Source organism: Drosophila innubila, assembly GCF_004354385.1.
Source record: "Drosophila innubila isolate TH190305 chromosome 3R unlocalized genomic scaffold, UK_Dinn_1.0 2_E_3R, whole genome shotgun sequence".
NCBI classification, from domain to species: Eukaryota; Metazoa; Arthropoda; class Insecta; order Diptera; family Drosophilidae; genus Drosophila; species Drosophila innubila.
The window spans coordinates 29,173,311-29,199,710 of NW_022995380.1; the positions used below are offsets into that span (position 1 = coordinate 29,173,311).

Below are 26,400 nucleotides of genomic sequence, written 5' to 3' on the forward strand. Positions count from 1 at the left end.
GTTACATAATAACCTTTAATATAAAAACGAATATTTTTATTATTTTTTGGAAACACTTTCTTAATAAAAATTTAAATATAATTGTTATTTAAAAACTTATAACAGTTATTTTTGCTGATTGGCATATAGACGAATAGTAGTAGGTTTGAGTGTTATACTTAAGTAGTATAATACTAGTAGTAGCCTTCGCACGCGCCAATTTTCCAATTCGCTGGGCGGACAGCTGGTTTCTCGATAACTCCCCCCTTTTCCAGCACTTTTCCCCCTCCATTTTCCACTAAAAATTCCCGCTCAGTTGTTATGCAAAGGCTATTAACCACAAATGTTGTTGTTGTTGTTGTTGTTGTTGTTGTTGTTGTTGTTGTTATTTGTTGTTGCTCTTCAGATCAGTTTTGTTGTTATTCAATGTTGTTCGTTGTTGCATTCTTGGAGCGCATCTTCATCAACTTCTTCGTCTATCTTTTGGCTTCAATCTTCAGCTATGGCCAGCACCGTTAAGACGCCTTTGCATTGACTTTGGCTTTGACTTTGCCAGTGGCTTTTTTGTTAGCCAAGTCCATTCATTCTGGCCCCATGTCGATGGCAGCTTATCTCCTTACGATTTTCCACTGTGCCGCGATTTGTTTTTTGTATTCCTTTTCTCTCTGTTTCGCTTCCGCTCTGCCTCTGTCTCCCTCTTGGCCCTGTTAAGTGGCAACTGGTAACCAACTGGCCGCATGTCTTGCCAATGGGAATGGGGCGTGTTAATGGCCAACTCAACTCATCAAGCGCACCTTGCGCATTTTCCTCCTCTTTCTTCTCTTCCTCCCCTCTCTCCCCCTCTCTCTCTCTCGCTCTCTCACACTATTTCTCTCCCTTTGGTTTGTCTGCGTGTTTACGCTTATGGTAATAAGTTTGCTTGTTTATTGTTTTTATTATTATTACAAAGCAGCAAGTCTAATATTATTGTATCTTTTGTTGCTGTAGAGTCTTTCTTCATTTCTCTGCATTTCTTTTCTTTCGATTCCGTTTCTTTTCTGCTCAAAGCGCATTTCGATTATTGCTCAAAAAATTTGAACAAAGCTTTAACGGGTTTTGGAGACAAATCTTCATAGTCCAGCAAATTGTCAGCTGTTTATCCAAAAAGAGTGAATTACCACGATTTTCAACCTTTGACTTCCAATACAAATCTAAACAAATTTACGAAAAAAATTCAGAATACCAGAATAAACAAAGTTAGAACTGGTAAATTTTAAAATAAAAATTATGAAACCATAATTATGAAAATTAAAATTATAAATTTAGAAAATCCGATCTAAAATATATATATGCATTTGCTGAAATACTAAAAAATTAATAAAACAACATTTTGTCATAAAATAAATTTAAAGTGGGTAATAAAAATTTGAAAACCAATATTATTGAAATTAAAATTATAAATCATGAAAACCCGAAGGCCAAAAAAAATAATATTAAAAATCACTCAATTCAGGCGAATAATTGAAGTCATTTTTAATTATTGTTATATTTTGTACACTTCATGTATTTTTTTCAAATACAAAATTAATGTAATTTAATTCAATATATTAAAAATTTAAAATATTATAAAGCTTAATAAAATTATTGTATGTGTTTTGGCTTTTATAGTTTTGTATTGTATCGTGCAATACTATTAAAAATGAAAATTCAACTGTAGCCAAAAACATAAATTAACACTAATTAATCATTATTAAGTTCTTAATCATTATTAAGTTAATTTTTTAATCATTTTTATACTCCGTCTATTTTTCCAAATATGAGTTAACTAGTTGTTGCATTTCCACCTCCAAAAACGAGGATGACCACGATCTGTTGACCCAGACTTGCACTCCACACTCTTACACACACCCAGCAATTGCTGCCACTTGTTGCACTTGCAGCCACTTGTTGCAGCCACTGCTGCAAGCTAGCGATAAACTAGTCCCAACTAATGCTCAGCTAGGTCTAAACTTGGCTAAAAGCAGAGCTGAGCAGAGTTTGCAGCACGGTAACATCATTCAGTTGTTGTTGAGTTGTTTGCGTTGTCGGTTGTCGCTTGTCGGTTGTTGCGGTTGTCGCTTCGTCGGTTGTTCGCTCGCAATGTGAATACAATTTAAATTAGATCAAAAAGTGTATTTTATTTTAATTTATTTAAATTAAGCCAAGTCGCAAGGATTTCAAAATGCAACGAAATACATTGCGTATACTTAATGTTTACGGCGTTTGTTTTATGATTTCCGTGTGGGCTGAAACGGGAATAGTGCAAGGCAAGTTGTTGACCAAATGTCGTTATAGCCTTGTTAGTGAGTGTGTGCGAGTGTGCGAGTGTGTGTGTGTATTAGAGAGTTGTCCAATTGAGTCGATTTGTCAATGCAACTTGACGTCTCTCGTTGTGATGTGTGTTTTGTCTGTGGCGCTGTTTTTTAAATGCCTTGGCCAACTTGTTTATCTCGTTGTGGTGGCAATTGGTGAACCGTTAAATAACCCCAATTTGGCTATAAGCGTTGTGCATTTACATATGTCTGACACTGTGCAAAAGGAAGTGTGTCAACACTGCCGCCTTGTATTGATGCAACTTGTGGCACACATTCGGCTCCCGCACTGTGGATTGACCAGGTTCCTTCTATGGCAATGCCAAAAACTTGTTGGCCTATTTTTAAGCAACAGCTCCCAGCTCCTGGCACTTGGCAATGCCACCTTACACACCTGGGCATGTCTTTAAAAAAAAACATAAGAAAATAAAAAAGCAGAAGTCGCCCAACTTTAAAGTTGACATGAAGAACTGGAATTACGACTCTCTTGTTAAAGAATGCCGCAATGTTCTAATTAAATGTTAATTTCGCTGTGCTTGTGTCTTACTCGGAATAATTAAAGTGCTGACCGCTTGAACCTAATGCTTAAGTGTACCTCCCAATCCCCTCCTTCCTCTTTTTATTCACCACAAAGTGCCGGCAGCTGAACTGAAACTCATTATGATTTGTATCCATAACTCAGTGTGGAGTGTTTGACATTAATCTGCATTACATTTCAATTACAAATCATTCAATTTAATTCATTTTAATCAAAGAAAATTAGTTGAACTTGAATCGCGCTTGATTGAAAAATCAAGTGGAAAATAAGTGAACATTTTGTTAAGCATTTTGTTGAACGAAGTTATAATTTGTATAATTTATTTATGTGCCCATAAATATGTCACTAAAGTCTTCTTAAGAAGCGAAAGTATTTATTTATTAATTTATGTAATTTGTTAATCCACTGTGATCAGTCGACCCAATAATTTAAAACTGTATTATATTAATTACAGACATTGGTAAATTTACCATAAAGTTAAGATTTCCTATATCTATATGAGCAAAAGTCAAATAAACACAGGTAAAATTATATAGATTTACAAAAAATATAGTCTTCTCAATTAGTTTGACAAAAAATTAAACAATTGTTTTATCTTTTATTTATTTTTGATTTGCAATATTAAAGAGATTTAGAAAAAATAATTCAAGATTTTTTATCACACGACTTTTAAAAATCTCTAGCAACTCAAAAGCAACGCAAGAGAAACTGTCAATATTACATATTAAACCTCAAAATATTTTCTGAGAGATTTTCTAAAATTTCAAATATAATTTATTCTATTATTTTACTTACAAATACCAATAATTGGTAATGATCAAAAATACTTAAATTAATTGAATATGCTGATTTTTATTCCAGTTTTTGTGACGTCAAAAATATAAAAAAAAAAAAATATATTTAAAAATTGTATACCTTTCTTCTATTATTTTACTTACAAATACCAATAATTAGTAATGATCAGAAATACTTAAATTAATTGAATATGCTGATTTTTATACCAATTTTTGTGACGTCAAAAATATTAAAAAAAAAAAATATTTAAAAATTGTATAGAAAGGTGTTCAATTTATAAATAAAAATTAATTAAATATAATCCAATGATATTTTGTCCATAGCATATGATTCTCAACATATTCTGTATCTTCAATCTCAAATGAAATTATAAAAAATGCATAATTATTTTCGCTTCAAGTCACAAACATGAGTCTAAAACAATTCTCCCGTGCTTTGCTCATCCTCAAATCCGTATTTCCGGCACAATCAAGTTGCGATAGAGGGACTGAGACTTAGACTGAGACTGAGACTGAGATACTTGTATTTTTTAGAGTTCACACCGAGACGAGCTAGAAACTGCAAGTAAATAGAAATTGCAACTCAGATTGCAATAAACTCAACTAAAGTACAACAAGAAAACAACAAAAATAATAATAAAATAAGACTAACAATAAACACGTAAAGCCTAAGAAAATGTAGCGCCTAAGACTGTGAAGATTTCACTCAACAACAACAACAACAATAATAATAATAACAATAACAATGACAAAAGACAAATCTTGAAATGATAGTTTCACGGCGTGTACTAGATGCTCCGAAAAAAATAAAAAAAAAAACAAAACAAAAACTGTCAGAAAGTCAGTTTTAACGCTAGTGAGGCAGTAAGTCAGTCAGTCAAGAGACAAGAGACTAGAGATGTGGCAAAGTCTCTTTTGTGTGTGGTTGCTTGTCACTTGGAACTGATTTGGTTGCAATGCTGACAGGTTGCAAGTACTCTGGAAAAAAAAAATAGTTAATTATGTCATGAGGGTGGGAACCGAAACGCAGAAATAATTCACCAAGTTGCCAGTTGAGCAGTGGAAAAAGTGTTGCAACTCAGCTTAGGAAAAGCGCAGTGAGAGAAGGGGGCATGGCACCCTACTCAAAACTGAAGAGTCTTGCGCCCAGCCACGCGACAAACGTAGAAAGTTTTGGCTAGTTGCAATCTGCAACTTGCAACTTGCAACTTGCAAGTGGCAAGTTCCTCAAACAATTGCCACAACAATTCGCTTCGCACGTTGCCTTATGAAGAGATATCCAATTGTTGTTTTCGGTTTCCGTTTTTGGTTCTCAGCACACAGCACAATTAGCATGCCAACCAAAAATGAGAGAAATATAATTTGTCAACGTTATTTTTCTTTTTTTTGGGTGCATATCTAATTGTAACGTACCTTATCCGAAATGCAAATAGTTTTGAAGAACTACCAACGACACAATAAACTAAAAACAAAATTTAAGGAAACCAAACAAAAATGGCGAATAATGGAAAAACGAAACCTAGAAAATTAAAATAAGAAAAACATTCTGAGTATAATCATTAGATACGTACATAATAATATAAGACGAGGTGTAAGAAAAGTCCATGATGATTGTTTATATTATTGATTGATTATAATTTCGATAAAAAAGCGAATTAAAACTTCTTATTAAGTACATGCTCGATAAAATCCAAAGTATTTTTGCTGGCTTCCTTTCTAAGAAAATTTTTGAAGCCCAATTAAAATATTATAAAAATTTAGAAATAAATGAAACAGCCTAAACTAAAAATAATTTTATAAAACAATAAATTTTTAAGATTTCTGTTCATACTAACCTTAACCTTAAATTTTGGTATTCCTCGTATAATTTTATAGACATCCTAAAGCCCTTAAGTTATAGGTGATTATAATTCTTATATTAAAATTTTAACTGCACACTTTAGCGACTTCTGCCAGCTGCGCCTTCCACTCGCTAGATGGCGTCGCAACTGAAAGTGAAGGTGTTCGCTTTATTCGTCTCCGAGAAGATGCCCAAGTTGGCAAGGAAATACTACGTCTACAGGCCTATCCCCGCTCCAGCGTGGCCCTTAAGGCCTCCGATGCCAGTGGAGATCACAAGTACTTCAATCTGACGGAACATAATGCAACCACCTTGGTGGTATCCCTGGCACGTTCCCTGGAGCGTCTAGTCGATCGTGATGTGCCCAAGAATCTGCTCAAGTTTCGCATTCTCTGCGCGGGCAAACACGAAAAACTAGAAGAAGTAAGTTTCCAGTAGTTCCCAGGATACCTTGGGTTGTAACTAAGAGTTTTGAGGAGGGAATAATACCGTAACCGGTAATGGAACCGTTAAGCGAAACTAACCGTTTAATTTTTAGTATTGTAAACGGAACCGTAACCACAAAAAATAATTTTTCCAGTATCCACAGCCGAGACGTTTGTACTAATACTCTTTGGGTACATTTTTCCAAAATATCAAACTTGCACAATTTTGTCAAAATTAGATCGATTTTCAAACGGGATAACGTTTTGATCATTATTTGTACCCTTCATTCAATCTACATTGAAATTTTATTAATTTCGCTTAAAAATTTTTTTTGCTTCGGATCTCGGTTCCGATTTTAATGCAAAGACTCCCCCGTTTGACATTTTGAAAATTTAATTTTTTTAATCTCAACTTTTCACTTTTAATCAACTCCTTATTTCATAATTAGTATAAAACAACACTTTAAACTTGATCCTGAGACCTTTCATTTTTTGTAAAAAATCATAACTTTGTCAAAACTGGACCGATTTATAAACGGAATGCCATTTTGATCTTGGCTTGGCCTTTTAATTCATTCTGCACTCAAATTTTAATGATTTCGATTAAGAAATTTTTTTGGTTTTGGATCTCGGCTATAATTTTATGGCAAACCTGAAAAAATTTTCTGGGTGCTATTCATCCAAAATATTTAATATACTTTTCTAAGGATAAGAAATTTTTAATTGACTGATTTGTTATCATAATCAATAATGTAGTTACATAATCAAGAAATAATTTTGACTTTTTATATTTTAAATATTATGTTCCCTGCTTTACAGGGTAGCTATCTCTCGATCACGGTCTACATTGAGGATGTCAACGACAATGCACCAGAGTTTCTCAATGTGCCCTATGTCGTTGATGTCGATGAAAATACTTCGGTTGACAGCATCATCTTTGATGGTGTACAGGCCTTTGATCGCGATAAGCCCAACACTCCCAATTCCGAGGTACATTTTAGCATGTCGACGGTACCGGAGCAACTCTCAGCCGACGGAAGACCATACTTTGCCTTAAAAAGTCCCCACAGACCTTTGCTCATCCTCAAAAGAGAACTGGACTTTGACAATGGCATCAGACAGTTTAAACTGCCGATCTTTGTCTGGGATCGTGGAACTCCAGCGAACCAAGCCAACACAACGATCACAATCAATGTGCGGGATGTGGATGATCTGCCACCCAAGTTTACCGAGGGTGTCTATAGAACCAAGATCAATGAGTTCTATCCCATGACAGGTGTGGCAATTCGCATACCCCTCTACTTTGCCCCACCGATCATGGCATTCGATCAGGACTCTCTGAATGCGACGCTCGTCTACGACATCATTTCGGGAAATGAGCGACAACTGTTTCGGGTAAATCCCCACAATGGCGTTATGTATCTACAAAAAGAGATTGATCTGGAGGAGGAAAGTCTGCCGGGCAATACATTTGTGGTTCAACTGGAGGCCCGACAAAAGGAGAATCCCCTAAAGAAGGCACTGGCGCGGTGAGTATTCTAAAGGAAGGAAGGACTTACTTTTACGATCAAAAAGATTTTCTAGATGAAAAAAAAAATACAAAAAAAAATTTGTAACCTTAATTATTTAAACTAATATTCTTTTCTTCCTCAGCATTGAGATAGAGGTGCTTGATCTGAACGATAATGTGCCAGAGTTTGAGGCCGATTTTTACAACATTTCGATTGTGGAGAATCTTCCGACGGGCTTTAGTGTTCTGCAGGTGAATGCGATCGATCGTGATCAGGGTGAGAACGCGGAGTTTCTATATAATCTCGTGGAAAACAAGACAGCAGCAGGTGCATTTCGAATTGATTCAAGAACTGGCTGGATAACGGTACGCGATGATCGATTACTCGATCGGGAGCAACGTAGATCCATCCAGCTGAAAGTGGAGGCATTGGAACGGAATCCCTCCTATCTGGACGATAAGCATCTGAAGAAACCGGGTCCTAGTATGGTTCTAGTGGAGATTACATTGTTGGACAGCAACGATAATAATCCCAAGTTCGATCATGGTAATCTGTATGAGTTTAAGGTGCCCATAACAGCAGCTGTGGGTTCGAAGATCGGTCGAGTTGCTGCCCACGATCCAGATGAGGGTCCCAACGGGCAGCTGCTCTACGAACTGCAGCGACCCAAAGGTAGTGGCTACATTCCCTTTCGATTGGATAGTAAGAACGGAACGATCTACGTGGCTGGACCTCTACGACGAGGTCGCATAGCGGTGTTTGTGGAAGCCAGCGATCAGCCCTTGAATCCCTCAGAGCGTCGCTTTTCCTTGGCTGTCATTACCATTGAAGTGTATGCCACAATTGATGATCAGGCTATTGATTTTGTCGGAGCACCCTATGAATTTTGGGTGGGTGCAAATACACCGCTGGGCACATCTGTAGGTCAAGTGCGCACCACATTGATATACGATGGCGAGGACGAGATCATGTACGATCTTTTGCACACATACTCAGAAGGTGTACCCTTTGCGATCGAGGAACGATCAGGCATCATTACAGTCATTCGAGAATTGATCGAGTTCAAGCGACAAGTCTACAACTTTGAAGCGGTTGCCAACTATGTGAGTAGAAATTTAAGATGAAAAAGAAAGAGGTTGACTGACTTAAATTCCATTTCCTAGTTATTTGCAAATTCCTCCCAGCCACTGATCGTGTCGCGAAGTTCTCTGCCACTGACAACAGCCGCCTCTACAGAACTTAGCGACGAGGGAGTTCTGATCACGAACCTTACCATACATATTGTCAACAAACCGGAGCCTGAGAAGGTGTCCTTACGACCTGTCATTGAGTAAGTTTTAAAAAAATTAAGCCTGATATAGAAATGATCTGAAAATTTGTCAAAATTTCAATCATATAATTAAAAATAATCAAAATAAGAGCTAAAATTTAAGGTTTTAATAGTATTTGATAAATAATTTGTATTTTAACCTAATCGATTCTTGGTTTCATATTGTTTTACAGAGAGATCAACATGAACATAATCAATTTCCATGTGGAGGAAAATCTTGTAGGCGGCATTATTGGACAGCTGCTCTACAAGAATGCGCTCAACGTGGCTACCAATGAGCTGGGCACATTTCGAGGACTCACCACAGCTGTGGGAAGTACAAATTCAAGTGGTAACCTCACCGTGGGAAATCGCTTTCGCAGTCGCAATCGCAGTCGCAATTCGAAAGCGAAGAGACGACTTCCACGACGTCTTGCTGCGGACTCGAATCTGAAACTGCGCTACATTATAGCCAATCAGCAGGAGGTGATCAATAAGATCACCATCTCTGAGGATGGCACACTCTTGACCCTAATTGGACTCGATCGGGAGCAACAAGCCAGCTACGAGCTGACGGTGATCGTGGAGTACAGCACGGGCTTGGTGAGCGGTGCAGGAATTTATCAGGTAGGGTTAAAATATTTAGATATTGATACAATACGTATTTCGATCAATTTTCATACCCGTTACTTAAAAAATAAGTAGAATGCATGTAACAGGGAGAAAGAGGCATCTCCGACCCCATAAAGAATATATATTCTTGATTAGCATCAACAGCCGAGTCGATATAGCCATCTGTCCGTCCGTCTGTCTGTCCGTCTGTCTGTCTGTTCATGAGAGCGCCTAGATCTCAAAGACTTTAAGAGATAGAGATACCAAACTTTCACCCACAGACTCTAAATACATTGGAGCAGGTCAAGTTTGTTTTAAATTTTTGATACGCCCCCTTCCGCCCTCGCAAATCGCGAAAAACCACCACACCCACAGCTTTTAAGATAGTACAGTTCTAATGGGAATTAACGTTATCTATTAATATTATCTATAAGCTCACTTAACCGCAGCAAAATTGGACAAGTAGAACGGGAGTAATAGCTAACCAAAGTTATTAATAATAAATTTATTATGTATTTCAATACAATCATCTAAAAGTATGCAGTATTAGGTAGTAATTTCTTTAAAATATATATATTGAAATACGGAACTGGTATTCTATGGTCGGGATCTCAACTATAGCCTTTCCCACTTCTTTATATTTTCGTATTGAAATATTATTTATATTAATATTTTTTTTTTTTTCAAATAATCAGGTGAACATAAAGGTGGACGATGTCAACGATAATGCACCCAAGTTTAATGGGCTCACTTATGTTGGATTAATCAACGAGAATTGCGCTGTGGGGACGGAGCTGTCTATGAATCAGGCTATACAAATCACCGATGCCGACGAGGGAATCAATGCCGAGTTTCGAGTGCAACTCCAGGGCGACTACAGTGATCAGTTTAGCATCGAGTACATAAATGCCAGCGCTGTGGGAAATGGTAGTCAACATAAGCTACCTTCTACGACGGGCGCCTTTAACATCTTTAATCTGACCGATCAGTGGAACGACGAGTTCAAATATCAGGAACTTCACACCAGTTTCATGCAGTCCAATTTTAAGCTGAGTTCCGGACCCTATTTCCGCATCAGCTACATCGGCAAACGTGGCTTGGATCGGGAGAAGCAACAGCTTTATAATATGAAGATTGTGGCTGCAGACAGCGGAGGTCTTACAGGTTATGCTCATCTCACAATTCTTGTGGCAGATGTCAATGATAATGGTCCCATTTTCGAGCGTATTTCGGTCTTTAAGGACTCGCGATTGGAGATACGCGAGTATAATACGGATATGGAGATCTACTTTGTGGAGAGCTCAAATGGCATGTTTCTACCTCCGGCTGCAGCAGCCAGCATGATGTTAGCTCCACCTCCGTATCACATTCCCGGCTCGCCACGTCTGCACATGGACAGGGAGAAGGGCATAGGATCGGGTTTGGGAGTCGGAGTAGCAGCTGGAGCTGGAGTCGGTGTGGTAGGACGCTCGAAATCCAGACGTCGCACTGCCAGAGCTACAACAATCAAGTGTCCCCTGTTTGCGGTATATGAGGATACTCCTGTGGGTTCTAAGTTGCTCCAGTTGAGTGCCAGCGACGAGGACTTTGGCAAGAATGCCCTGCTCCACTATGAGCTCCAAGGTGAGCAGGTGGAACGTACTCCGGGCATGCCCATGATCAAGCTTCAGACCGTGCGACACTTTGCCATCGACAAACTGAGCGGAGAACTCACTGTCAATTATCCTCTGGCTGCCAACATTGAGATCTGGCTGAATCTCAGTGTCACGGATATAGATGGCCTAAAGGACACAACCTGCATGCGTTTCACGGTCATCGATGTGAACAATCACGTGCCTGCCTTCAAAAAGTCCTGGTACAGCTTCGACACCGCCGAGGGGGACTACAAGGACAGTGTCCTGGGTCAGGTGCTGGCCATCGACATGGACTACGGCGAGAATGCAAACATCACCTATACTCTAAACGATCCCGAACTGCCATTTACAGTGAAACCCGCCTCGGGAGTGCTGAAGATCAACGGGCAGCTGGACCGGGAGCTGAAAGCCAAGTACAATTTCCAGGTAGGTGATATTTTCATTCATTCAAACTCCTTCCTTTTTATACCCGATACTTAAAAATTAAGTTAAAGTGTATATTGTGTTCGTTGGAATGTATGTAACAGGATCAGCATCCACAGCCGAGTCGATATAGCCATCCGTCTGTCCGTCTGTCTGTCTGTCCGTCTGTCCATCCGTGTGAGCGCCTGGATCTCAGAGACTATAAGAGATAGAGATACCAAATTTGGCACACAGCTTTCTATAGACCCCACGCAGGTCAAGTTTGTTTTACATTTTTGACACGCTCACTTCCGCCCCCGCAAATCGCGAAAAATCACCACAACCACAGTTTTTAAGATAATACAGTTATAATGGTAAATAACGTTTTCTATTAATATTATCTATAAGCTCACTTAACCGCAGCAAGATCGGACAAGTAGAACGGGAGTAATAGCTTACCAAAGTTATTAATAAAGTTATTATTTCAATACAATCGCCTAAAAAGTATGCAGTAGTTTTTGTTATGTAGTAATTTATTTTAAGTACTTTTATATATATTGAAATAAGTAACGCGTATCCTATAATCGGAATGTCGACTATAGCCTTTCCCATTTGTTTTTAACTAAAGCTCTTTTTTACGATCTCTTCTTCCAGGTGATCGCCAGCGACAATGCGGAGCCACTGCAGCGACTGTCGAGCAGCGTGGATGTGGAGGTGAATGTCCTGGACATCAACGACAATCGTCCCGAGTTCATTGGCTACGACGACCTAACAAAGGCGGTCAAGTATATAGCCGATCTGCCCGATCGCACCATGATGGTGCCGGTTTACAAGGCCTACCTGGACAGGAGTACCCTGCCGGGCATGTTCGTAAAGCAAGTGAATGCTATAGACAAGGATTACGTGGGCAATGGCAATGGACTCGTACTGTATTCGATTCTGCATCAGGAGATGCATGCACCCGTCTTCCAGATAGACTCTCGGGATGGCACCATTACCACCGTCTCAAATATTAGAGGGTATAATGACTATGAGCACTTGAACGTCTCGGTAATTGCCTCCGATCTGGGGAGTCCGGCGCTCTCAGCCACCGCCGTGGTGTTGATTAATCTGCAGGGTCAAGCAGTCACTGAACCAACGCCACCTCCCAAGCCAGAGATTCCCATCAATGTGACCGTCTTCCAGCATCCGTACTATGACGTCCAGCTCACTGAGAATAACGAGGCACCCATTGAGGTGATGCGTCTGAATCTGTCGGCGAGTTTGAATGCCGAGAACTATCGCTGGTCTCTGTGGCTGGAGGAGGGACTGGACGAGTCGGACGCACATCCTCCCTTTGAGTACGATGCGAAGAATATGCTGTTGTATGCTCTCAAACCCTTCGATAGGGAACACATCTCCCGCTATCAGCTGAGGGTTCGTGCCGATCGCTTGAGCCGGGAAGCCCGAAACTACGCCAGGGTCAGCTATCCGGTGGTGGATGAAAGGGTCGAAGGTCTCGCACCCAGCGAGTGCCGCATTCTCGTTCGCATTGCGGATGAGAACGACAACTCGCCCAAGTTCCAAGGCAATGGTCAGCCCATTGTTGCAGTGCTTCCTCGCAGCGCCAGCTTCGGCTACCACGTGACCCGAGTAACTGCCTCGGATGCGGATGAGGGTCTCAATGCGGAAATACACTATCGCCTGCTCAATGAGCCCACCAAACTCTTTGGCATCGACGAGCTCACAGGCAACATTCGTCTTTTAGGCGATCTGCCTCTGGACGAGCGCATCTATGGCTTCGATGTGAAGGCCACCGATCGCATGGGCGCCGACGATGGACGCAGTGGCATTGTCAATGTCTTTGTCTACATCATAGATGAGTCCAAGCAGGTGCGACTCGTTGTCGCCGGCAAACCCGTGGACGTGGAGCGTCGCATCGACAGCCTTATGGAGGCTCTCAGCTCCGCCATTGGGAAGGATGTGCGTGTCCGACTCCTGGAGCCGAATTCAGGTGGACTCGAAGTCGCGTAAGTTCTAAACACTACTTTAAACTCTTATTTCAATAACCCCTGGGAAGAAGTTATCGATCAAAAAGTCCCTAATGGTCTAAGATCATTTGCCAAGTCTATGGAAGAGAACTTAAGGTCCCAAAAATGCTGAATTTTCTTTGATCCACTTTAGACTGCCTTTACATCAATATCCTGCATGGGTAAAGGGCTTTTACTAAGTCTCGACCTCAATTTATGTGTTTTTCCTATCAGAAATTATTTTAATGGGTTAAGAGTATGTAGAGTAACTCAAAGTACCCTAAGTGCTTAATTTTCTTTGATCCACTTAAGCATAATTTTCCATCAATATTCTGCATCAAATCTAGACTTTATCCATTCGGAAAGAACTCAACCTCAACGTCCCTTTCAAGTCATCATACAGTGAAATTAATAATCTATTTCCACGACCACTCACATTTGCCACATTTGCTCACATTTAAATGTGGCTTATTTTTGGCTTTCCACGACCAAATGTGAAACTGTTCAGACATTTAATATTCACCCAAGGCAAATTAGCTGTTCGGTCTCTGTGCACAAATTATAAAAAGCTGACAGTATCGTAACAACATTTTAATATTTATTTTGACATTATAATTGGCGCAAGTTTAATGCCTACCGTTTTTATTGAATAAAACAGCTAATTAAGGTGATTATTGCTTTTTTTACACGAGCTTATCGATAAACATCGCGTGTTCGATAAAAAAATACTGAAATTCGCCGGGGCGAATGGCAAAAAATCTTCACATTCATTATGAATGAGCCAAAATGATCATTCGGATTTTGTACTGAAATGAAGTCCACATTCTGGCCGAATGATGAAAATGGCGTCGAATGAGCCAAATGTGCTGTCGTGGAAATAGGCTATTAGTGTATTTCTGATTAGAAAAATTTATTTTGTTGAAACCTAGATATTTAAATAATTATTTAAAATGGCATAAGTTCTGTTCCTTCCTGATTCACTATAGACTCAATTTAAAGCAATTCATGTGTCTCTTCAATGTATATACCTATTCTATAGTTTCCTAAGTCACTTTCACTTTCCTCCCAAGTAGAATAAATATTTGTTTTCTATCGAAATTCGCTAAATGGATGACGAGCCTTTCTATCTGCATTGAGGGAGACGCAAAGTCGCATAAGTTTTCTGTTTTCAACTTTAGACTTCACTTTTAAACTACTTCTAGATGGATTTCGTTTGTCTATCCAATCGTAAATTACCCCAAGAAGTTTATAGCTTCTACCAAAAAAGATTTGAAATGTTGGCTTAATCAATATACATCATTCTTTTTTCTCCTTGACAGCACCAATGCCTACATCTACGCAGTTGATCTACATACCAATGCCATTGTGGAGATGGAGCAGTTACAAGAGTAAGCCAACTAAATACCTCTCCTGATGACCTAAAACTGTCTGAGTGTATGATGAATCTATATCTTTAATCTGCTCTCCTTGCAGATCCTTGGCTGGACTGCAGTTGGATGCGTTGCAGTTGCAACAGCAGCAGTTGCAACATTTGGATGGATCCAAGACAATGCCCCGCATCATCGAGTTGGCCGAGTTTGGAGAAGCCCCCCATCCCACGCACGCCTCTGTCTCCCACTTTATGGGAGGACTGGAGTATGTAACTCTGGTGCTCCTGGCGCTGATCAGTTTGGGAGCTGCCATTGCCGCCTGTTGCTATCTCTGTCTGCGCCAGAAACGGTAAAGAAAGAGCGAGAGAGAAAGTGAGCGAGAGAAAGAGAGAGAGAGAGAGAAAGGGGAAGGGAAGAGAACTGTCACTTCAACTTAAAGACTGCGAGACGAGCTCACTTCAAAGTAGCTCATGGATGCATTTGCATTAGGCAATAGATACATAGATACACGCATACGAGATACTTACTTGCTTAGATACTAACTTACTTACTTAGTTACTTACATACTTACTAAGGCCATCTAATAAATCATTAAGTCACACACCTTACCTGTTGTTCTTCTTATTGTTGTTGCTGTTGTTGTTGCTGTTGTTGTTTTTGTTGGTCGGTTCTTGGTCAGAAATAACTGTCGTGTTTGCTCCCCACCTGTCACATAAAATTCTAACTGTAAAAAATACCAACATCAGCAACACTAACAACAACAACTCGAATAAGAAGAAGATCAGCCAAATAAGCAGGCAATTAAGCGCAGCTTCAGTTCTGGCGACAACTGCGCACAGTGGGTGAAATGTCAAAACTAGTTTGTAAAATTTAATATCTTCGAAAGTAACAAAAATATCTTTCCTCCTTTTTTTCCTAAGGTATTGAAAAAAATTTTTTTTTTTTAGATTGCCATATATTAAAGAAAAATTTTAATTATTTTGTGCTTAAAATGAATCTATTTTATTTTATTCATAAATTATTAGTTATAATGCATAGTGTTAAATTAAAAAATTGAAGCATTAAGCTTAAAACATTAATTTCTTCAAAGTAACAATTGCATCCTAAGTCTACTTTTTTCCCATGTGAGTTTTTTTTATTTTTTTTTTTGTTTTCTTTTATTTTTAAATATTTGGTTAAATTTGATACAGATCTTTTCACATTTCAAAATGAGAAAGAGGCTATTAAATGTTTTATTAAATGAATTTAAATTATGAGGATTCAATATTACAGATTATTCACATTAAAACAGGTCATGACTTTATCACAAATATTAAACTTAAAAAAAATCGAATTAAAAAACCAAATTAAAATAAAAATTGCAAAAGCACTCAGAATATATATATATATAATGTACTTTAACCAAGTGCTAGCATTGGAAACAAATTAAATTGGGTTTTAAAAATGTATAATAAATATAAGCTAAACTGTCAGTTCTGCCCACTGTGCTGCGTCTCAAATTCGAATGCGAATGCGCAGATGTTGACGAATGTGAATGTGAATCCGAATGTGAATGTGAATGCCACTCAAAGTCATTTTCTTTACCCACAGACAACTCTGGTCACAACGCGACTTTGCCACCTCGGAAGCCGGTCTGACTTATACTATAGCTGGGATAAATCAGTCCAGATCGCAGCAGCGACGTCAGCGTCAGCAGCGACACACGCAGCGCTGCAGCAAGGGAAGCAGCAAAAACAACAACAACAACAAGAACATTAGTCAGAGACCAACTAGCGCCTTTTTGCCTGAATCAGTTTGCTCCTCGGCGCAGACACAATCGACGGCAACTGCAACCGAGAAACTGGAACAACAGTTGCATCATCATCACCAGCAACAGGCTTTGGCAACACAGCAGCAACATCATCAATACCTCAACGAGTAAGTGGCAAGCAAACAGGTTAACATTCTCAATTCTCTATAATTCTCATCCCAGTCAGCAGCAGAGAGAGTATATAGACGTGCCCCTGCCCAAGTCCATTGCCAAGGCAGCTGCAGCTGCCTCCTCAGTCGATGCTCCGTTTGTGCTTAAGTACAACTCCTGTCAACCCGTCAACAATCTGTAAGTGTAATAAGTACCGCATGTGACTCTCAAATATTTTTTTAAAAATTACAATAACATCTAGGATATTAAAAAATAGTTTTAAAAAAGGGTTAAAATAGAAGAACATTCTTGGACATTTAAATAACTAACTGTACTATATAACTAGTACAAAAATTAATTCAGAAATTATTTTTTTTTTTTCATTTTTAACTTTGTCAAATCTTAACTTTTCGGAATGTCACACGTTAATTTTTTTTCTATCGCTGTCCATTATTCCATACCATCGTTTACAGTCCAATTTAGTCCCATACTTTTCCCATGACACTTTTTAAAAAAATTCAAACGGGCATAACTTTGTGAAATCTCAACCGATTTCCTTCCGGAATGTACACTTTATCATTATTTGACCTCTAATCAGATTTTTCATTAAAAATGGAAAATCGAATTTTTTTCAATCACTTCGATTTTTTCTGTCGATCAATGTGAATTTTTTTTCCAATCCCCTTGACACTTTTTAAAAAAATTCAAACAGGCATAACTTTGTCAAATATTAACCGATTTCCTTTCGAAATGTAAATTTTATCATTATTTGACCTCTAATCTGATTATTCATTAAAAATGGAAATTCCATTTTTTTTAATCACTGTCCATTTTTCTATACTGTCGATAAATAACAATTTTTTTCCAATCCCCTTGACACTTTTTAAAAAAAATTCAAACAGGCATAACTTTGTCAAATATTAACCGATTTGCTTGCGGAATGTATATTTTTATCATTATTTGACCTCTTATCTGATTCTTCATTAAAAATGGAAAATCAAATTTTTTTCATTCACTGTCCATTTTTCAAATACTGTCGATAAATGACAATTTTTTTCCAATCCCCTTGACACTTTTTAAAAAAAATTCAAACAGGCATAACTTTGGCAAATATTAACCAATTTGCTTGTGGAACGTAAATTTTTTCATTATTTGGCCTCTATTTTGGTTCTGCATCAATATTTTGTTTATTTAAAAATTTATTTTTTTCCCCATCACAGTCATTTTTTATCATAAGTTTTTCTCTTTAACCAAAACTATTTTTTTTTCATCAATTGTAGTTCGATCTTTAATTAATAGATTTTAATCCTCCCCAGCAACAATTACGAAACATCCCTATTCTCGCTGCATTCCACGGGTCAGGATTCGGGCGTGGAGTTCCTCAGCAGCCGGGAGTTGTATGAAACCTCGCCGGATTCCTTTCACAGCAACTCCAAGCGAGGTGGCAACAATGGGGAGCTGCTTTGTCCCAGGCACGCCAAGGCGCATCTGGAGCTGCGTCAGCATCCCAACACAGACAGCAGGTATTTATTTGTTAATTTTATTTTTTATTTATATAAATTAAACTAAAATCAGCTACGAAAAACATATTATTTAGAATTTAAAATAATATTATAATATAATATCATAAGATTAACAATTAAATTATATTGTATACAATTTAAATTTAATAACTGATAAGATTATCCTTTCATAGTGATACCTATGAGGATTCCCTCAAAACCGATGAGCCTCTGGTGGCCCACAATTGTCGCAGTGGCAGCTGTGAGCGTCGACAGCATCATCAGCTGCAACATCCTCATTATCAGAATACCAAGTTCGAGAAGCGCTCCTCCTGTGTCCGTCACTCGTTCTCCGGCGTAAAGGACGACCTCATGCAGCACTCGCCGCAGATATCCTTGAGGCCACGAGGACACGCTCTGCGCAACTCGATGAATGATCTGGAGCAGCGACTGCACAATCTCGAGCAATCCTTTCGACGTCCGCTCGAGTTTAGCAAATCGAACTCCTTGTTTTAGTCAATAAGTTAACCAAGTGCAATCTCTAGTTTGTAGATCAGATAATAATACTATTTAAGAATCAAGTGCAATAAATCAAGCTTTCTTTAATATATCTGCAACTTGATGTTGTCTTAATTAACAAAAAAAGCCTCTACACGAGGTAAAAGTCTAGTGACGAAAGCAATTTCTAGCCCCAAAATTATGATATCCAATTTTGTGACGGACAAAATTCAGTTTAATCTAAAAATTTTAAGTATCTTAATTATATAAGGTAAAATACTTCGGCAAGTGTATCATTGATAATAAACTTATCAAATTCAATTCCAATCATCTTGGCGCAGATCCGGGTCGATAGTACAAGTTCATGGCTAAGGTGTATACAAAAATATATGATTTCAATATAATCAAAAGCTGTCACCCAACGTCTAAAATACATTCAAAACAACAAACAAAGACACACAATCCAACAACAGCACATTCATTTCGAGATAGTCACTTTCATTTGATGACATAACAGGTGTCGAATGAATCCAATCAAAAAAACAATGCTATTATCTACCTGATCACCTCTTGGAGACTTTTGTTGAGGAGTTTTTCGAACAAAGAGCGACGATCTCTGTGATTATATGCATTTAAAAAAAGAACAATTTTCAAATTTCATAAATAGAACTTTAAAGCAAAGTAGTATGTATTTCACAATTTATTTAATTAGGTTAACTTCTCATAAAATCATTCAAAATATATGATATTAAAGCCAACTTCTCCAGAAACAAGTATAAAGCAGCCTCAACTGTAATTCGGGGCATTTTGGGGAGTCCAATAACTTGGAGGATAATAAACAATGCAAATTTTTTCGATCAACATTTAAATATAAAATTCTTTCAGCTCTTTTTCTATCAATAATTAATAAACGTATGACAATTTCTGTTTCAAGTATTGTAATCGTCATTATCTTGTTTTTAATCTCAGATAGTCGAGTCATTAAGAATATAAATTCGAGTTAATGCTTGTCATGCCCCCACATTAAATAGAAACTAGAAATGACCCAGTATTTCACAAGACCGATAAGAGCAAGTGTTAAATTATTGACTCTTTTGATAAGATAATTAGACAAAGTATTCTAACAACAGTTTTTTTTATTCATTTAATATGCACATAAATTAAATATTATTTTCAAAATTTCCATTAACAACAAAATAATTATTTTATTTCATCAATATATAGATAGTATATAATTCATTAGCGGTGTATATAGTATTTCTTTTGTTATATAGTATTTGATCTGTTAAGAAATAGAACAATTATACATTTTTAATATACATCAGCGATAGGTTTTTTTTATAAAGCTATCCTTAAAGTTGGGACAGGTACAGCTTCTTATAGATCAAGCAGCCTTCCCAGTTCTCATTCCATCCAGGAATTTCCTTCTTGGCATTTTCGTACCAGTTGGTGACATTGGTGTATTTCCCAAAAACGTATCCAGTTACCTCAAAGGTGGAAACAGTGGCCAAAAGAGCAAAGTCAGCAACAGTTAAATTTTCACCAGCTGCATACTTTTGACCTTGCAACAATGTGTTAAAAGAACTGAAAGCATCATCGATCTTTTTAAAATTTTCCGGATCAGCTGGTTTCTTGACCTCCTCAAACAACTGGGGATAGTAATAATATATGTAACTCTGATAGAGCGTTCCCAAGTCAAAGAACAGACGATGATTGATCAAAGCTCTCTGCTTAGGATCCTTGGGATATAAAGAATTATTCTTGCCGTATTTTTCCATTAGATATAGAAGAATAGCACGTGATTCCCACAGTGCAAAGTCGCCATCAACCAGTGTGGGAATTGTATGCTGTGGATTAATCTTCACAAATTCCGGCTTCAAATGATCTCCAGCATCCAGATCCACCTGCTTTTTGTTCAATTCAATCCCTAAAGCTTTGGCGGTCATCAGAATGGAGCGACAAGGCGCCGAGTAGAGCATATAATAGAAATCCAGCATGATGACACTTTCAAAAACGTTCTGCTAATGCCTAGAAAAATTATTGAACTGCTAATAATTATCTACTAATTGTTTGTACAAAAACTATATAAATTTTCGTTTGAACAAATTATACAATTATTATAATTTTATGCATTAAATTTCTGTCTTTATTAAAACAATTAATTGTCATACTGTACTTTTTACTTACTTTATGAATCGCCTTCGTAAGCCTTCAACTTACAGCAAACTCTTATGGCAACTGACTGAGAAAATAATTCTGTTTGTGTAGACTTTATGCAATTTAGAGCTGTAATAGTATAGCCGGCAAATTTTAGATGCTACTGAAAAACAGCTCAGCTTATGTATGTATCTTAAATTGCACTCAATAGAAATGTGTACTCTTTGAAAAAATAAATCTTCCAGTCTGACGTTTGCGGCGATGATATGTGGATATTAAATAAATTGTATATTTTACAATTTCGACACCAATTTATTCACATGTAAATGTACAGCTAGTAAAAAAAGTGCTTTGACAATATAAAAAATTTACACAATTTCTCTGGTAAAAAATATATTTATTTTATGATTAATATTTAATTTCCTTTTTTTATTATTCTTGTCTATGGATTTTAAAATGAGTTAAGAATTAGAAAAAATATTAAATTGGAAAATTATTTTCAATGAACATTATGTTAATAAATACGTAAATTTTTATTTTGTCAAAAAACTTTCTTGACTAACTGTATGTGTATCCATTTTTCGCTCTATCAAAAGCTTTCGGCAATTGCAGCCGGCAATTTTTATAAGAGCAACTCTTTCATCAACTAAAGAGCGAAGCAGAGAGAGAGATGTGAGGAGAACAAGTCTACACCCACACACACACATGCACACACAAATCTATACGCTGCAATTGAATGCTTTGGATATTTAGTATTACCGGTTCTAATGGCGCTTTAATACACCCACCAATTAGTTTTAATTTATATGATTCAATAGAATAAAGGTTCTAAATAAGTCACAGTCTAAATATGTCAGTCATACATATGTATGTATGTATATGTATATGGGGTTGCATTTGTGTTGAAAAAGGAGAACAACTCTAAGCTAGTGTTGTCAATTTAGATTATTTAATGCTAGATTTTCTTTATGAAATTTTCGTTTTAAAAATAAAAGAAAAACAAAATTAAAATAATAGTGAATATTTTTAATTTTGAGTCTATTTAAGTTATTTGCATTGATTTTGATTTTATTTCTTATAATTTCAAGCTTTTCTCATCTAAAGTTCAACACCAAAAAAAAAAGAAATAAAAAAAGAACTACATATTTTAAATATTGAGTTTTACTCGTATTCAATAAAAATGAATACTAATTTTATTATTTTTAGGATAATTACTTGCATCAAGTTTTGACTCGATGCAAAATAGCACACAACAATTGGACGATATCAAATCGTTTTGTGAATAAGTATGAATAAATTAAGATCTAAAGAGTACAGCTTATTCGAAGTATTTCTTGAACTCCAGGCAGCCGGCCCAGTTCTCATCCCAGCCGGGAGTGACCTTCTTGGCGTTCTCGTACCACTTGTTCACATTGGCGTACTTGCTGATCTCGAATCCAGCCACCTCGAATGTGGACACAGTGGCAACCAGCGCGATATCGGCGATGGTGAGAGAGTCACCAGCAGCGTACTCCTGACCCTCGAGGAACGTGTTCAGGAAATCGAAGGCAGTCTCGATCTTCTTGAAGGCCTCGGGATCGGCGGGTGCCTTGGCGAACACCTGGGGATAGTAATAGTTGGCAAAGCTCTGATACAGGGTGCCCATATCGAAGTACAGTCGCTGGTTGATCACGGCACGCTTCTTGGGGCACTTGGGATACAGTGAGTCGGTCTTGCCGTACTTCTCCACCAGATAGACCAGGATAGCACGAGACTCCCACAGAGCGAATCCATTGTCCACCAGAGTGGGAATGGTGTGCTGGGGATTGATCTTCACGAACTCGGGCTTCAGGTGCTCACCAGCCTGGAGGTTGAGCAGCTTCTTGTTCAGCTCGACGCCAACGGCCTTGGCAGCCATGATGACGGAGCGGCAGGGAGAGGAGCCGGGCAAATAGTAAAAGTCAGCCATTTTATCTAAGATTACAAAAATTAAATTCAAAAATTAACCATTGTTATTCAATTTTTTTAATGATTTTTTCTTTATTATATTAAAACTACTATTTTACTATATATGTATATGTTTATATGTTCATATACTTGTTTTGAAATATATTTAAATTCGAATTAACTTGTTTTTAGAACCATAGAAAAGAATAACATATTAAGAATTAAAATAAATATCCATACAAAAATATTTATTTTTTGCAAGGAACACTATTGAAACTTTTTTAATTTGTTAAAACACTTTTTAGACAAATTGTAAGTTTTTTCCTTTAGAAATAAGTCTAGGTTCACTTTTTGTTCTTTTTTTAATGTAGAAATCCTGTGCAATGATATCATTTGTTTCTTTTTCCCTTTAGTTTATTGTTTCCATTTTTTCTGTACACTTGAGTTCTTATATTTTGGCTCTAGTAGTTTAATGATACACAAAACACATACACATAGATTTATATTATACAAAACCACTTACAATTTGGGATTTTAGTAGTAAGACGCGGCGCACTGTACCAAGTATCAAGCAACACTGTTGGGCCTCTGGAGAGCGGTTCGACTTTTATAGGCGTCGTGGTATCGCTGACTCGCTCACTTGCGAATCGCGAGACGCGACTGAGAAACCGCCATGTTAGTGCCAAAAGAACGACAAACAAAACGGGTCTCGCGGGGGGGTCACAGTTATGCACACAAAAATGTATATACAAATGTCTTTGCAAGTATTGTGTACTTCCCAGCAAGCATTTTATGCAAACTTTGTGTCATGTCTTTTCAATTGTCACAAGTGTGCTAGTTTTTTGATCAAAAAGTGTACTTTTGTCCCTTCAAATTGTCATGAATGCGCTCGTGACGATTTTAAATTCAATTTATTTTTTCGACTTATTTTTGAGTGTTATTTGCAATCATTATCATTTGAAAATCTTCTTTAAAGTGCAAATAACATTGTATCATTTTGATCATCAAAAGATGTCGAAAAATACATATGTATCTAAATGATTTTTGTTAAAATGATCTTCGAAATGTTTGCTGGGTTATGTCTGTATGTTTGCGTGCACAAATGTTGGGGCAGCCATAAAGAGAGAGAAAGAGAGAGAGACAAGCGTCAGTTGAATTGGCGTGTTTGCCGTTGTTTTTTGACTTTGCTTGTTTGCCTTCTTTTTGCATGCATGAGTGTGTGGGTTTTGCCCCAAACTGAATACTAGACCATTTATTAAGAGTTGCCGATGTGGCATAGTTGAATATTATGAATCAAATTGTTACTTGCAACATGTTTAGTACACCCTTCACTCTGTGGCACTCGAGAAACCGGCAAACTTTCTAATAAAACTCGTTACTTTGCGGATCATCTCAATTTTTGGAGAGTTATTTGCCGCTCTCTGCGCTCAGTTTATTTCGTCTCTCTTTGTCATCTTTTTGTGTTTGCTAATTTCTTAACATTTTTGTTTGTCTAGCGTTATGTGGATCACTTGTGTACATACATACATACATAATTATTTTAGAATTCCCTTACACACATATGTACATATATATATCCAATTTTGTATATGAATGCAGGCATGTTTTTTAAGCGGGCATTATAAACAATTTTGTTTATTTCCAATCTGCAAATTCTTTAAAGCTCTTGCAGCTGCTCAAAGCTCTTACGGCATTCCAATCAGAGATTAGGTATAAAATTAAACACACTAACAAACAATATGTGTGTGAATCAGAAGAAACTAAATTGTTAAGTATGTATATGTATGTATGTATGTATGAATTTATGTTGTATGTATGAATGTATTTAATTACATATAGCAACATACTAAGTCAGTAGTTGGAAAATTACCTTGAAAGTCTCATTAAAACCATAGAAAATGACCTTGAAAGCCATACAACAATGTGTGTAAGCTCGAGGTGTATCTAGTAGATAGTATCTACGCCCTCTTCAGCTGATCAATTAATGTGTATCTATATCTAAGCTACTCCCAAAAAGTGTAGGTAAAGTGTACTTAAGATAGTATCTAAATAAGTAGAAAACACATTATATTAAGCTTTAATAGCAATCTATCAAAAATGGTCACCTAAATTATTATACGAATTTGAATACAATAAATACATCATTACAAACAGTTAGTCAAATAATTTTTCTAGCAATGAAAAAAAAATTAACAAAAGAATTTATGAAATAAACAAATAATCTTTATTTTTTTTTAATAATTTAATTTTACGAACTATACACTGAAAATAAAAATTAAATGCCCATACTAAAATACACTCTAGGTATCTTTTTTTAATTTTTCTACATTTAATTTAATTGAATTTTTATGAATTTTAAATAAAATCATTAAAAAAGAATTCTATTTTCCAAATTTTTAATTTTTATGTTGTATTGATTTTTTTTAAACATAACAACAAAAATAAAAGTCAATAATTTTTCATTGACAACACAATTACTTGATAAACTGTGCCTAACTTTTATATAGTGCATTGACATACCAAAAGATATTTACGTCTATAGTCCTGCAATTATCCTAATGACCATTTGAGCCATGTTAATGACTAGATGACACACCTTTCTTGGTCAAGTCTTAAGAAAAATCGATAAGTAATTGGTTATCGTGTGTATATAGTACATACATACATAAGATGGATTGCAGTAAAAATAAAGTCAACAATCAATATAGAAATTGTAAAAGTCATTCTCGAGCATTGGTAGCATAGAATTTCACAAGATACTAGAACAATCTATGTGGTCTGTCCCAAGAAAATGCCGCGATTTATCAGTTTCACAACCTGCAAAGTTTATTATCAGCATGATAAAGCAAAAAAGCAACAAACTTAATAATAAACAAGGCGAGCATTTGACGGTTTTAAATACAAACAGTGAAGTACACGTCATATTAGCGGCAAAATGAAACTTGAAAACAAAAATACAAATTTGATGTGTCAGCATAACAGAGCGAAACACTAACATAATATAGATACACACTCACACACATACTCATTTGAATAGCCGGCAGATTGAAAGCGTATCTGGAATATTCCAAACAGTTTGTGCTTTCCACAGACACACAAAAAGCCGGTCTCGACTTATTACTCATTTGTACATAATTTCTGAAATTCAATGAAACGAAAAACATAAACAAAAGAAACGAAAAGGTGTTTGGTTTTTACGCACAAATCTCTGACGAAGAATATAGAGAAAGGTCAAGGCGCTGAAATAATGAAAACTATGGAGTCCACAAAAGAACTAGTTTACCCAGTGTTGCCATTTTAGCAATTTCATTGCTAGATTTAGCTCTTTTTTACAAAGATGTTGGATTTCAGATTTCAGAGCTTGAAATATTTGTATATAGTAACGAGGATATCATCGACATTGTCAAAATATCATTGCTGTTGAAATGAAATAAATCTGTTCAAAAAATGATGCAATTTTTTTTAGGAGAGTATAATTTTTTTTATATTTTTTTTTTCATCTTTGCAATTTTAGCCCACAATATTCTGCCAACACTGAGTTTACCAGTCAGCATATTGTATGCTGAGCTTTAAGTACGCATGCGTCATGAGTTCCACACAAGAGAAAAGATCTCTTGCAATCCAAAGAGCTTTCATTAGCAAAGAGACGCTGGCAAAGAGATCA

General features: G+C 36.8%; 3 protein-coding genes across 5 annotated transcripts; 1 reads left to right on the forward strand and 2 right to left on the reverse strand.

Annotated features, from left to right (window-relative positions):
• The first annotated feature begins 5,317 nt into the window (after nt 1-5,317).
• Nucleotides 5,318-18,768, forward strand: LOC117789521 (cadherin-89D). The gene is given in 14 exon segments (XM_034628553.1): nt 5,318-5,336; nt 5,585-5,904; nt 6,726-7,435; nt 7,560-8,520; nt 8,581-8,747; nt 8,921-9,353; nt 10,034-11,398; nt 12,029-13,383; nt 14,703-14,771; nt 14,857-15,102; nt 16,344-16,689; nt 16,730-16,851; nt 17,970-18,176; nt 18,350-18,768. Coding segments are annotated over 14 exon segments (6,642 nt in total). The 3' UTR covers nt 18,672-18,768.
• Nucleotides 18,769-19,996: 1,228 nt separating this feature from the next.
• LOC117791673 (glutathione S-transferase 1-1-like) lies at nt 19,997-20,948 on the reverse strand. 3 transcript variants are annotated; one of them, XM_034631486.1, is made up of 2 exons: nt 20,839-20,948; nt 19,997-20,669 (listed from the first exon to the last, which is right to left on the reverse strand). In XM_034631486.1, exon 2 carries the CDS (start codon nt 20,648-20,650, stop codon nt 20,006-20,008), a length of 645 nt encoding a protein of 214 aa, XP_034487377.1. In that variant the 5' UTR covers nt 20,651-20,669; nt 20,839-20,948; the 3' UTR covers nt 19,997-20,005. The 3 variants fall into 3 exon arrangements, with proteins under 3 accessions (XP_034487377.1, XP_034487376.1, XP_034487375.1); XM_034631485.1 differs by having other exon boundaries at nt 19,997-20,681; nt 20,841-20,945; XM_034631484.1 differs by having other exon boundaries at nt 19,997-20,674; nt 20,841-20,931.
• Nucleotides 20,949-21,964: 1,016 nt separating this feature from the next.
• Nucleotides 21,965-23,403, reverse strand: LOC117790192 (glutathione S-transferase 1-1). The gene is made up of 2 exons (XM_034629520.1): nt 23,260-23,403; nt 21,965-22,763 (listed from the first exon to the last, which is right to left on the reverse strand). Exon 2 carries the CDS (start codon nt 22,756-22,758, stop codon nt 22,129-22,131), a length of 630 nt encoding a protein of 209 aa, XP_034485411.1. The 5' UTR covers nt 22,759-22,763; nt 23,260-23,403; the 3' UTR covers nt 21,965-22,128.
• Nucleotides 23,404-26,400: the final 2,997 nt, after the last annotated feature.

What these genes read in the sequence shown, in the direction of transcription:
- LOC117791673 (XM_034631486.1), bottom strand. Translation starts at nt 20,650, where the DNA reads ATGCTGGATTTCTATTATATGCTCTACTCGGCGCCTTGTCGCTCCATT.
- LOC117790192 (XM_034629520.1), bottom strand. Translation starts at nt 22,758, where the DNA reads ATGGCTGACTTTTACTATTTGCCCGGCTCCTCTCCCTGCCGCTCCGTC.